We start from the raw sequence: 13974 nt of genomic DNA on the forward strand, positions 1-13974 counted from the left end.
CTCATTCTGGAAACATCCCCCAGGCTGTGGCTAAGCCATGTCTCCGCTATATCCTTTCTTTCAGGAGTGCTAGTTCTGCAAGGTTCGCAGAAGAGCTTCTGTAAAGTTTGGAAGGTAGGAGACGAGATACTGGCAGAAGTAAAGCTGTGAGTACCGGGCGTGAGTCGTGCTTCGGTAGCTCAGATGGTAGTGCACTTGCCCGCGAAAGGCAAAGGTCCCGAGTTCGAGTCTCGGTCGGGCACACAGTTTTAATCTGCCAGGAAGTTTCATATCAGCGCACACTCCGCTGCAGAGTGAAAATCTCATTCTGGGAACATCCCCCAGGCTGTGGCTAAGCCATGTCTCCGCTATATCCTTTCTTTCAGGAGTGCTAGTTCTGCAAGGTTCGCAGAAGAGCGTCTGTAAAGTTTGGAAGGTAGGAGACGAGATACTGGCAGAAGTAAAGCTGTGAGTACCGGGCGTGAGTCGTGCTTCGGTAGCTCAGATGGTAGAGCACTTGCCCGCGAAAGGCAAAGGTCCCGAGTTTGAGTCTCGGTCGGGCACACAGTTTTAATCTGCCAGGAAGTTTCAAAGTTGTCAGTGATAAACACTGGAGAGTGCTGGGTAGAATACAATAATTGTTTGATTAAAGGTAACAGCTCACCGTACAACAAAGGTATTAACAAGCACAGAAAGAAGAATGAAACTATTATTAAGCTTTCAGGCAATGTCCTTCCTCAGAACAAACTGACAACAAACATTCGCACACACTGAAATGCACAAAAAACTGCCACATCATGTATGATGTTTAAATTCATTACTTCTGTGCTACTAACTCTATTCACAGTAAATTTCACACACAGTATCCACATATGCAGCGAAATACACCTCAAATTTATTTCATAGTACCACATGTAGTTAAGGAGATATGACATCATAAGCACTGAGATCTGCGAAAATCTGCCGCATTTTGCATGGCCTTTAAATTTATTACTTTTTTTGCTACTACCTCTATTGATGATTGATGACACATTTTGTAGATAGTATCCACATATGCTGCTGAATACACCTAGACAAATACATAATTCTATGACATACATTTCAAGAGATAAGATGCCCCTTTACTACTAAGACACTCCTACAGTTGAGTCCACTTAAGAAAATCCCTGACACCTTGCTGTGCTTTTGACAGCTTCCAACTGCAAAGCGCAAACAGCTATAGGTGAAAACAATTGCCATCAACAGAGCTATGAAGAGATGCTGCCCTGGATATGTTTACAAAAATCGCAATGCCTGGTTTGTCAGCTTGTAGCATATACTCACATAATGTTCAATGGTAAAATTTTAGTCACGTTAGATAAATTCTATATTTTCAGATCAAGTTCTATGAAGATCCAAAATGGTTATCGAATTCTTGTTTGTTGTTGTGGTCTTCAGTCCAAAGACTGGTTTGATGCAGCTCTCTCTGCTTCTCAACCCTGTTTAAGCCTCTTCATCTCCAAATAACTACTGCAACATGCATCCTTTGGAACCTGCTTTCTGCATTCATCTCTTTGTCTCCCTCAACAGTTTTTAATTTCCATATTTCCCTCCAATGCTCCCTTTATGTCACAGAATGTGTCCTACCCAACTGATCTCTTCCTTTAGTTAAGTTACGCCACAAATTTCTTTTCTCCCCAATTCTATTAAGCACATTCGCTTTGGCTACATGATCTACCTATCTAATCTTCAGCATTCTTATGCAGTCCACAGCTCAAAAGTTTCTAGTCTCTTCTTGTCTAAACTGTTTATCATCCACATTTAACATCCAATCAAGGCTGTACTCCAGACAAATGCCTTCAGAAAAAGGCTTCCTAATACATAAATTTATATTTGATGTCAACAAATTTCTCTTCAATGCAAATACTTCTCTTGCCATTGCCAGTCTACATCATCTCTGCTTTGACCATCATCAGTTGTTTACTGCCCAAATAGGAACATTCATATACTACCTCCTGTGTCTCATTTTCTAATCTAATTCCCTAAGCATTACCTGATTTAACTCAACTACATTCTATTATCCTTGTTTTGCATTTTTTTATGTCCATCTTGTATTGTTCATTCAAGACATTGTCCATTCTGTTCAACTGCTTTTCCATGTCCTTTGCTGTATCTGATAGAATGACAATGTCAGTGGCAAACCCCAAAGTTTTTATTTCTTCTCCCTGGACTTTAATCCCTTCTCCAAATTTTTCTTTAGTTTCCTTTACTGCTACTTCAATTTACAAATTGAACAACACTGGTGATAGGCTATATCAATCCTTTCTCAACCACTGCTTCCCTTTCATGCCACTCAACTCTTCTAATTGCCATGTTGTTTCTGTACAAGTTGTAAATAACCTTTTGATCCCTGTATTTTACCCCTGCGTCCTTCACAATTTCAAACAGTATATCCCAATTGACACTGTCAAAAGTTTTCTCTACATCTACAAAAGCTATAAATTTAGGTTTACCTTTCCTTAACTTATCTTCTCAGATTTGTTGTAGCGTAAGTATTGCTGTGTGTGTACCTACATTTCTCCATAATCGAAACTGATCTTCCCTGAGGTCAGCTTCTACCAACTTTTCTAGTCTTCTGTAAATAATTCATATTAGTATTTATTGAACTGATAGTTCAATAATATTCACACCTGTTAGAAATTGCTTTCTTTGGTATACAAATTATTAAAGTCTTAGGGTATTTTGCCTGTTTCATACATCTTGCATACCAGGTGGAATAGTTTTGTCATGGCTGGCTCTCCCAAGGACATCACTAGTTCTGAAAGAATGTTGTCTATTACAGGGTCTTGTTTGACTTGGTCTTTCAGTGCTCTGACACTTTCTTCTCACAGTAAAGTATCTCCCATCCCATCTTCATTTACATCCTCTTCCCTTTATATAATACTGTCTTCAACATAATTTCCTTTGTACAGACCCTCTATGTACTCCTTCCACCTTTCATCATTTCCTTCCTTGCTCAGTGCTCGTTTTTCGCCTGAGCTCTCGATATTCATACAGCTGCTTTTCTTTTCTCCAAAAACCTCTTTAATTTTCCTATAGGCTCTATCTAGCTTCCTCTAATTAAATAAACTTATGTATCCTTACATTTGTCATCTAACCATTCCTGCTTATCCATTTTGAACTTCCTGTTAATCTCAGTTTTTAGACATTTGTATTCTCTTTCACCTGCTTCATTGTTATATTTTCTCCTTTCATCAATTAAATTCAACATCTCCTGTGATATTCACAGACATGACACTGGCTTGTTACCTATTATGTCCTCTGCTGCATTCAGTATTTCATCTCTAAGCTACACACTGTGTTATTTACTCCAATTTCAGTCAATCATTGGCTAAAGCTTCCTCTGAAACTCTCAATATCATCTGATCCTTTCAACTTCTACCTATTTGCAGTTTCTTCAGTTTTAATGTACAGTTCATAACCAATAAATTGTGGTCAGAGTCCACATCTGCCCCTGAAAATGCCCCACAGTTTAAAATCTGGTCCCAAAATCTCTGTCTTACCATTATAGAATAAATCTGAAACCTTCCAGTGTTTCCAGGTCTCTTCCACGTGTAGAACCTTCTTTCATGATTTTAAACAAAGTGGGTCTTGGCTTTGTGTTTATCTTGGCTACAATAATGCATTCACTATGCTGTTAGTAGTGGCTTACCCTTCATTATTAGGCGTACTCCTGCATTACCCTTATCTGTTTTTGTATTTACAACCCTTTACTCAACTGACCATAAGTCCTCTTCATCCTACCATTGAACTTCACTAACCTCATTTACTTACTTCAACCTATCCATCTCCCTTATTAAATTTTCTAGCCTACCTGCTCAATTAAGGGATATAACATTCCATACTCTGACCTATAGACAGCTACTTTTGTTTCCCGACGACATCATCCTCCTAAACAGTCCCAACCCAGAGATCCAAATGGGGGACTATTTTATCTTCGGAAAACTTTACTACGAGGATACCATCATCATTTAACCACACAGTAGAGCTGCATGCCCTCAGGAGCTGTAGTTTCCCTTTGCTTTCAGCCATTCCCAGTACCAGCACAGCAAGGCTATGCTGATTGATATGTTGCAAGACCACATCAGTCAATCATTCAGACTGATGCACCTGCAACTAGTGAAAAGGCTGCAGCCTCTCTTAAGGAACCATATCTGTGTCTGGCCACTCAACAGATACCTCTCTGTTGTGGTTCCACCTATGGTACGGCTACTTGTATTGTTGAGGCATACAAGCCACCCCGTCATGCCAAGGTCTATGGTCTGCTGTTTGTTGTTAGTTAACTAAAACACTGCCTGAGGCACACTTGCTGCAGATGAGTTAACTAATGACTGTCTTTATATAATAAATAATTGGATTTGGTACATTCTACTGTGAACTCAGATTTCAATTTTCAGAATTATCATGTGAGAAAAGTTAGTGAGACCTCAGAACGAGTAACAGTTTTTCAGTACATAGATATTACATATCTGAATTAGATACTTTGTACAAATTAATCTACTTACTTCAATAACATTTAGCCATCTCTCAGCTGAAACACTTAAATTTTGGAATTGCTTGTCTTCCAGGTATTTCAGATTACCAATAACATACCGAGCAACTCCAAAGACTTCACATGTTCTGCAGAGCCCACCCAAGTTTGGTGCACGGTCAATAAGAGATGCAATAACTATTAGGCCCTCCTGGGCAACAGCCTTTTTGTCTTGGAGCATAGTTTCTGAGAATACACTCAATGAATCTGCATCATGCAACATATACTTCCAAGGAATAACTTTTTTCTGCACATTATTCATTTCTTCGATGACACAGTCTTCTTCAGGCTGATCTGTAAAATTGGTAATTTAGTAACAACACATCTGTAAAGTAACTGAATGAATAAGACTCACATTTTCATAGTAAACACAAATACATGGGAATATCAAAGTCATAAATTGTGTATGAAGTACAGAAATGGCTAGAGCACTGGAGTGTGTGGCCGATATGCATGGTCTTTAGCTGGTTGTGGGCTAGAAGAATGATGGTCAACAGACATCAAATAGCTTGGTAGAAATGGTGGAAGATAATAAGACACTACCTCACCCTCACCTTATGACATAGTCACTTGTTCGGGGTGTATGGCCTCATGGGTTTCGTGGGATTGAGACGGCTTGCACAAAGTTACATAGTCGCACATTATCCAGGAATGATGCACCTCCTTTACTCTCCACTACATCTTGTGCAGTGTTTCCTTATATGCATAGTAGGGCCACATGCCTGTGTGGTCACACTTGGTGTGTGCATACCCATATGAAGGTCAGTGAGGGAACCACTGACTGAGTGAAACCAAGCTCCATGAAAAGTGTGCAATGCAGAAACAGAGCCACTCACGCGGCTTCAGCATTTGGATTCAGTTCTCTAGAAATGATCATCCAAATCTATGACTAAGCTTATAAATTGTTTTGGCATTGATCCAAAAAAGTATGCATAGTTCTTTAATATAATAATATAAGCTAATTTTAATTTATCAAATACTGTTGATGGTAAAAACTGTTTTAATAATTTGGTCAACACTATATTTATGTTAAATTAAAAGGACAGATTGCTGCTCAACATATACAGGAAATCTTGAGTCGCAGACAGGCACAAGACTGCTATATGTATAAGTTTTCAGCCAAAAGGCCTTCTTCTGAATAAGAAAACACACACGCACACACACATATTCACACAAGTATATGTCACATGCATATGACCACCGTCTCTGGCCTCTGAGGCTTGTGCTTGTGGTGTGTGTGTGTGTTTCTAATGCAGAAAAAAGCCTTTTGGCTGAAAGCCTAAATTTATATTTTAAATTTAATTTCATTGTGCCTGCCACCAACTCAGTGTCTACTCTATCTGGTGAGTAACAATCTACCCTTTTTAATATTAAATATGTCTGCTTGTGGCTGTATATGTGTGGATGGATATGTGTGTGTGTGCGAGTGTATACCTGTCCTTTTTTCCCCCTAAGGTAAGTCTTTCCGCTCCCGGGATTGGAATGATTCCATACCCTCTCCCTTAAAACCCACATCCTTTCATCTTTCCCTCTCCTTCCCTCTTTCCTGACGAAGCAACTGGGGGTTGCGAAAGCTCGAAATTTTGTGTGTTTTTTATTGTGCCTATCTACCAGCGCTTTCCCGTTTGGTAAGTCATGGAATCTCTGTTTTTAATATATTTTTCCCATGTGGAATGTTTCTTTCTATTTTATTTATATCATTAATGAAAACCTTAAATATTTTTTTAAATTTTATTTATCGTGCAGAAGTGGTACAAAGCTGTATCACTTTTCAACATAATCTCCCCCATGCTCAATGGAAGTCCTCCAGTGCTTACAAAGTGCACAAATTCCTTTAGAAAAAAATTCTTTTGGTAGTCTGCGCAACCACTCATGCACCGGATGGCACACCTTTTCATTAGAACGGAACTTCTTTCCTCCCATTGCGTCTTTGAGTGGTACAAACATATGGAAATCACTTGGGGCAAGGTCTGGTGAGTATGGTGGATGAGGAAGACACTCAAAATGCAGGTCTGTGATTGTTGCAACTGTTGTATGGGCAGTGTGGGGCCTTGCATTGTCATGTTGCAAAAGGACACCTGCTGACAGCAATCCACGTCACTTTGATTTGATTGCAGGCCGCAGATGATTTTTTTAGGAGATTTGTGTATGATGCACTGGTAACAGTGGTCCCTCTAGGCATGTAATGCTCCAAAATAACACCATTTTTGTCCCCAAAAGAGAGACAGCATAACCTTCCCTGCTGATGGTTCTGTTTGAAACTTCTTTGGTTTTGACGATGAGGAATGGCGCCATTCCTTGCTTGCTCTCTTCATTTCCGGTTGGTGGAAGTGAACCCAGGTTTCGTCCCCAGTAACGATTCTTGCAAGAAAGCCATCACCTTCTCATCCAAAGTGCTGAAGAAGTTCTTCACAAGCATCAACACAATGTTCTCTCATTTCAGGAGTCAGCTGCCGTGGCACCCATCTTGCAGACACTTTGTGAAACTGAAGCACATCATGCACAATGTGGTGTGCTGACGCACGACTAATCAGTAAACATGCTGCAATGTCCTTCAGTGTCACTCGGCTGTTTTCCTTCACTATGGCTTCAACTGCTGCAATGTTCTGTGGAGTCACAACTCGTTGTGCCTGACCTGGACGAGGAGCATCTTCCACTGAAGTCACACCATTTGTGAACTTTCTACTCCATTCGTAGACTTGCTGCTGTGACAAACATGCATCACCGTACTGAACCTTCATTCTTCAATGAATTTCAATAGGTTTCACACTTTCACTACACAAAAACTGAATAATAGAACGCTGTTCTTCCCTGGTGCAAGTTGCAAGTGGGGCGGCCATCTTTATACTGATACTGCGACGGTATGTGTGCATCTGCACTATGCTGCCACCTACAGGTCATTCTGCATGCTGTTTGCAGCATGCTTACCCACTTACAGGATAACGGCGCAAAATTTCGATTTGTTATTACAAATTTAAGGTTTTCATTTGACTCACCCTCGTACAAATAAAGCACATGCTGACAGATAAGAACATTGCCCAATTATCAGTTTAATAAATAATGGTTGCAAAATACCGACATGAATAATTTACAGAAGAATGGAAAAACTGGTCCTACAACTTATCTTAGAAAGTAGGTTATGGACAGCCAACTCTATGTTTATAACATTTGTAGATTTGGTGAAAACTTCTGACAGTGCTGAGTGAAAGATATGCTTTAAATTTCTGAAGGCAGCAAGGGTAAAATAAAGGGATAGAAAGGTTGTTTACAACTAGTACAAAAACCAGATGGCAGTTATACAAGTCAAAAGGCATGAAAAGGACGCAGGGGGTTGAGAAGAGAGTGAGACAGGGTTATAGCCTATCCCCAATTTTACCCAATCTGTACATTGAACAATCTATGAAGGAAAGCAAGGAGAAATTTGGAAAGGTAAATTAAAGTTCAGGGAGAAGAAATAAAAACTTTGCAGTTTGCCAATGACATTGTAATTCTGTCAGAGACAGCAAATGAGTTAGAAGGGAAGCTGAATCGAATGTCTTGAACACAGGAAATAAAATGAATACTGACAAAAGCAGAAAAAGGATAATGGAATGTAGCTGAATTAAAGCAGATGATGCTGATATATTATGGCCGAAAAATGTAAAATGTAAAATGGCAATGGCAATAAAAGTGTTTATGAAGAACAGTAACTGGTTGACAACGAATATAAATTTATGTGTTAGGAAGTCTTTTCTGAAGTTATGTGTCTGGAGTGTAGCCTTGTATGGAAATGAAATGTGGACAATAAATGGTTCAGAAAAGAATAGACAAGAAACTTCTGAAATGTGGACTGCAGAAGAGCACGCGCTTAATAGAATTGGGGAGAAAAGAAATTTGTGGCGTAACTTGGCTAAGAGATGGGATTGATTGATAAGATTCATTCTCAGACATCAAGAAACCTGAAAATTTAGTGCCGGACAGAAGTGTATGGCTGTAAAAATTGCAGAGGAAGACCAAGAGATTAGTACAGTAAGCAGGTTCAAATGGATGTGGGTTGAAGCAGTTAGTCAGAGATGAAGAGGCATGCACAGGATACAGCAGTGTGGAGCACAGCATCAAACTAGTCTTCAGACTGAAGACCACAACAACAACAACAACAGCAATAACAACACTGCAGCACCATTAGTAGAATGCAAGGAATACTGGATCATTACTACTCTGGCAAATATATAAATTTCTCTTTCCTGCTTACTAGATATTGGAATCCCTTCAGTATAAATTGTGTAATTTTTAATGGAATTTGTGCACAGTCTTTTAAGTTAAGTAAAGCTACCATCAACCTGAATATTGGTTTGAAGACCACAGTGCTTTACTGTGTATGCTCCTACTGGAGGTAAAAAATGGTGCATTTTTCACATTAACAACCACTTCCAGTGATAAATGACTGATATAAATAATACGACTAACTGGGAATAAAAACCGATACCTCTGGAGCTATAATCTGAAACACTACCACTGAGCCATCAAATCATTTTGGATGGCTACTTTTAATATTGGCCAGAATTTAGTATGAAATATATTTAACATTAACATCCATTTCCACATATTCGTAATTTTATTCCAATCATAACAGACTACCCACTAAAAATGTGTTCTGGTATAATTTACAATCTACAATTCTGTTTGGACATATCTAAGAGCTTAAGTGGCTAGATTGCTCATTTGCACTAGCTGTCCACATTGGTCAGACTGTGCACTTACAATGGCGTAAAAATTAATTTTTCCGTCTGAACAATGTTTATGAAAATATTATTACATTGAAATCTCACTATCTTGCAGAATACGTGTTTGAATACACAATAACAGAATCAGATTGTAACTGAAGAATAATGTTGTCAACTCTACAACCCCCCCCCCCCCCCCTCCCCTGCCCCCGTCATAACTTTTGAAGAAATTTATATTGAAATCTCCACAAACCATTAACAGTTTCTTTTTGGTTGACTGTTAGTTCAACAATGAAGCTGGATTTCTCATAAATAGCTGAAAGTTTTCCAGTGGGGATCTATAAACTGTTAAAATTATTAACAGATGTATTCCTCAGTAACAACTCACAATCACTTGTTTCTAAGTTCTAGGCTTGTTACAATGTTTTTCACTGTTATCAACCTTTACGCAACTCTTCCTTTTCCCATAGTCAGCCCACATGAACGCGATGCTGGTCTATAACCACTTATTAAGCTTCTGTATCCCTGTGATTACATTGCTTTAAAGACGCAGTTTTGTGTTTGTACCACACAGCTTTATTTAAATGAAAATAATCAGTTTTCAAAGACATACATGCAAGTTAAAGAAGTGTGCAAGTTTTTCGAGCCAGTGGCTCCTTCTTTTGGCAGAAGGGTTGAAGGACAAGGAAGAAGGATGAAGGAAAAAGAATCATGAGGTTTTGGAAATGGGGAGAGTTTGGAAAAGTCACCCAGAACCCTGGGTCAGGGGAGACTCACTGTACAAAACAAGCAGGAAAGACTGATTTGGGAACTGCACCATCCAATAGGCCTTCCCCGACTCAAGGTTCTGGGTGACTTTTCCAAACTCTCCCCCATTTCCTAAACCTCACCAGTCCTTTTCCTTCATCCCTCTTCCTACCTCTTCAATCCTTTTGCCAGAAGAACGAGCCACTGGCTCCGAAATCATGCACATTTCTTTAGCCTTCATACGTGTTCTCTCGTGCCAATGCTTGCCGAGTTATTTCTTTTATCTATCCAATTACATTAAAATTTTATTTTAGCTCTTCAGTGATAGCTAGGGATTAGAGTATATAAATACATACACTACGAAGCATAGAACACCAGTCATTATAAGCCAAATAAATATCTAGTACAGGAACATTCCAAGTAAGTCCAGTTCTGGAGCAAAACATTGAATACTGGACTAATATAAATTATCCAAAGCGAAGTCCAGCCATAAACAGAGTCCATAAAGTATACCAGAAAACTGAGTCCGCATGAAGTTGATGGCAAACACAGAATGATCTGTAGTGGCCAATGTGGCCTTTTTATTTGTGAATCATTACCAAAGGTGCTGCTCATGAGACTTGCCGAGAGTGTGGTTTATGGTAATATTTAGAGCTCAACAGCTGTGGTACAACTATTACACTTGAGCTGTGGGAGAAGCAATCAAGTGCCTGCTGTAAACTTTGGTCTAGCTGGAAGCAGTGTGCCTCTTTAGTACATAATTCAACCTTTGGGCTCATTGGAGGGCATGGTAAGGAATTGGCATTGGAGTGCTGTGCAGAAGGATGATAATGAACAGAATGTTCAGGTGGAGCTCACATCTATGTAACAATTGCCTCTTTTTTTGCAGCAGAAAGGCGAGTGGGCCAAACCAGGTGATGAGAGGCTTGTTGTCCATTATGACATGATGTTCTGTGCCTTATAAGAACCTATTATACTTCAGAAAGGAGGTACGGATATACCACAGCCAGTAGGATGATTCTGAATATAGTAAAGTTGTGTTCAAACTGATCTTCACACTGAGTACAGGTCACTATAAGAAAAACCTATTTTACGGATGCTGCAGATTATGCCTGATGCCTGTTTCTCAATTTGGAATAATTCATCTGAGTTGGCATTAATGTTTTCATTGCATATGCTATAGTGGGATGTCCATCCCCATGAACCATGGACCTTGCCGTTGGTGGGGAGGCCTGCGTGCCTCAGCGATACAGATAGCTGTACCATACATGCAACTACAACGGAGGGGTATCTGTTGAGAGACCAGACAAACCTGTGGTTCCTGAAGAGGGACAGCAGCCTTTTCAGTAGCTGCAAGGGAAACAGTCTGGATGATTGACTGATCTGGCCTTGTAACATCAAACAAAACGGCCTTGCTGTGCTGGTACTTTGAACGGCTGAAAGCAAGGGGAAACTACATTCGTAATTTTTTCAGAGGGCATACAGCTCTACTGTATGGTTAAATGACGATGGCATCCTCTCGATTAAAATATACCAGAGATAAAATAGTCCCCCATTCGGATCTCTGGGCAGGGACAACTCAGAAGGATGGCGTTAGCAGGAGAAACAAAACTGGCATTCTACAGATCGGAGTGTGGAATGTTGGATACCTTAATTGGGCAGGTAGGTTAGAAAATTTAAAAAGGGAAATGGATAGATTGAAGTTGGAAATAGTGGGAATTAGTGATTTTGGTGGCAGGAAGAACAGGACTTCTGGTCAGGTGAATACAGGGTTATAAACACAAAATGAAATGGAAAATCCAGGATGGAATGTAACAATATTATGAGAAGGATAGTTGCTACTCACCATATAGCGGAGATGCTGAGTCGCAGATACGCACAACAAAAAGACTCTCAATTACAGCTTTTAGCCATTAAGGCATTTGTCAACAATGGACACACTCACGCAAATGCAACTCACACACACGATTGCAGTCTCAGGCAACTGAGACCACACCAAATAGGAGTAACGCAGGAGTAGGTTTAATAATGAATTTAAAAAATAGGAATGCGGATAAGTTACTATGAACCAGCATAGTGCACACATTATTGTAGCCAAGATAGACATGAAACCCACTCCCCCCACAGTAGTACAAGTTTATATGCCAACTAGCTCTGCAGATGAGGAGGAGATTGAGGAAATATATGGTGAGATAAAGAAATTATTCAGGAAGATAAGCGAGACAAAAATTTAATAGTCATGGGGGAGTGGAATTCAATAGCAGGAAAAGTTAGAGGAGGAAAAGTAGTGGGTGAATATTGACTGGGGGACAGGAATGAAAGAGGAAGCCGCCTCACAGAATTTTGCACAGAGCATAATTTAATCACATCTTGGTTTAAGAATCATGAAAGAAGGCTGTATACATGGAACATGGTTTCAGATTGATTATATAATGGTAAGACAGAGATTTTGGAATCAGGTTTTAAATTGTAAGACATTTCCAGGGCCAGATGTGGACTCTGACCACAATTTATTAGTTATGAACAGCAGATTAACACTGAAGAAACTGCAAAAAGATAGGATTTTAAGGAGATAGGACCTGGATAAACTGAAATAACTATAGCTTGTAGAGAGTTTCAGAGGGAGCATTAGGCAACGATTGACAAGAACAGGCAAAAAGAATACAGTAGCAGAAGAATGGGTAGCTTTGACAGATGAAATAGTGAAGGCAGCAGAGGATCAAGTAGGTAAAAAGATGAGGGCTAGTAAAAATCCTTGGGTAACACAAGAGATGTTAAATTTAATCGATGAAATGAGTAAATATAAAAATGCAATAAATGAAGCAGGTGAAAGGCAATACAAACATCTAAAAAATGAGAACAACAGAAAGTGCAAAATGGCTAAGCAGGAATGACCAGAGGACAAATGTAAGGATGTAAAGCATACATCACTAGGGTAAGATAGATGCCGCCTACAGGAAAATTAAAGAGACCTATGAAGCGAAGAGAACCAGCTGCATGAATATCAAGGACTCAGACAGAAAATCAGTCCTAAACAAAGAAGGGAAAGCAGAAACGTAAAAAGGAATATATAAAGGGTCTTTACAAGGGAGATGTACTTCAGGGTAATATTAGGGAAATGGTAGAGGACGTAGATGAAGATGAGAAGAGAGATAAGATACTGTGTGAAGAATTTGACAAAGCACTGAAAGACATTAAGTCAAAACAAGGCCCTGGAAGTAGATAACACTCCTTTAGAGCTACTGATAGTCTTGAGAGAGCCAGCAATGACGAAACTCTTCTATCTGATGAGCAAGATGTATGAGACAGGTGAAATACCCTCAGACTTCAAGAAGAATATAATAATCCCAATTCAAAAAAAAAGCACACGCTGACAAGTGTGAAAATTACTGAACTATCAGTTTAATAAGTCACAGTTGCAAAATAATAACACGAAACCATTACAGATGAATGGAAAAACTGGTAGAAACTGACCTCAGGGAAGACCAATTTGGATTCCGGAGGAATGCAGGAACACACAAAGCAATACTGACCCTGCGACTTCTCGTAGCAGATAGGTTAAGGAAAGGCAAACCTATGTTTACAGCATTCGTAAACTTAGAGAAACCTTTTGACAATGTTAACCGGAATACTCTCTTGTTAACCGGAATACTCTCTTTCAAATTCTAAATGTGGCATGGCTAAAATACAGTGACTGACAAGCTATTTATTATTTGTACAGAAACCAGATGGCAGCTATAAGAGTTGAGGGGCACGAAAGGGAAGCAGTGGTTGAGAAGGGAATGAGACAGGGCTGTAGCCTATCCCCAATGTTGTTCAATCTGTATACTGAGCAAGCAGTGAAGGAAATGAAATAAAATTTGGAATAGCAATTGAAGTGCAGGGAGAAGAAATAACAACCTTGGTGTTTGCCGATGACATTGTAATTCCGTCAGAGATAGCAAAGGACTTGGAAAAGCAGTTGACTGGAATCGG

The 13974-nt window shown here is 39.5% G+C and overlaps 1 protein-coding gene across 1 annotated transcript in view; it reads right to left on the minus strand.

The window, feature by feature from the left end:
- LOC124619696 (probable methyltransferase TARBP1) overlaps positions 1-13974 on the minus strand; it is a 134174-nt gene that overhangs the window by 14073 nt on the left and 106127 nt on the right. The window contains exon 9 of the mRNA XM_047146251.1: positions 4524-4843. Within this exon, the coding sequence (XP_047002207.1) occupies positions 4524-4843 (320 nt within the window). The remainder of the gene's footprint in view (positions 1-4523; positions 4844-13974) is intronic.

Source organism: Schistocerca americana, chromosome 6, assembly GCF_021461395.2.
Source record: "Schistocerca americana isolate TAMUIC-IGC-003095 chromosome 6, iqSchAmer2.1, whole genome shotgun sequence".
NCBI classification, from domain to species: domain Eukaryota; kingdom Metazoa; phylum Arthropoda; class Insecta; order Orthoptera; family Acrididae; genus Schistocerca; species Schistocerca americana.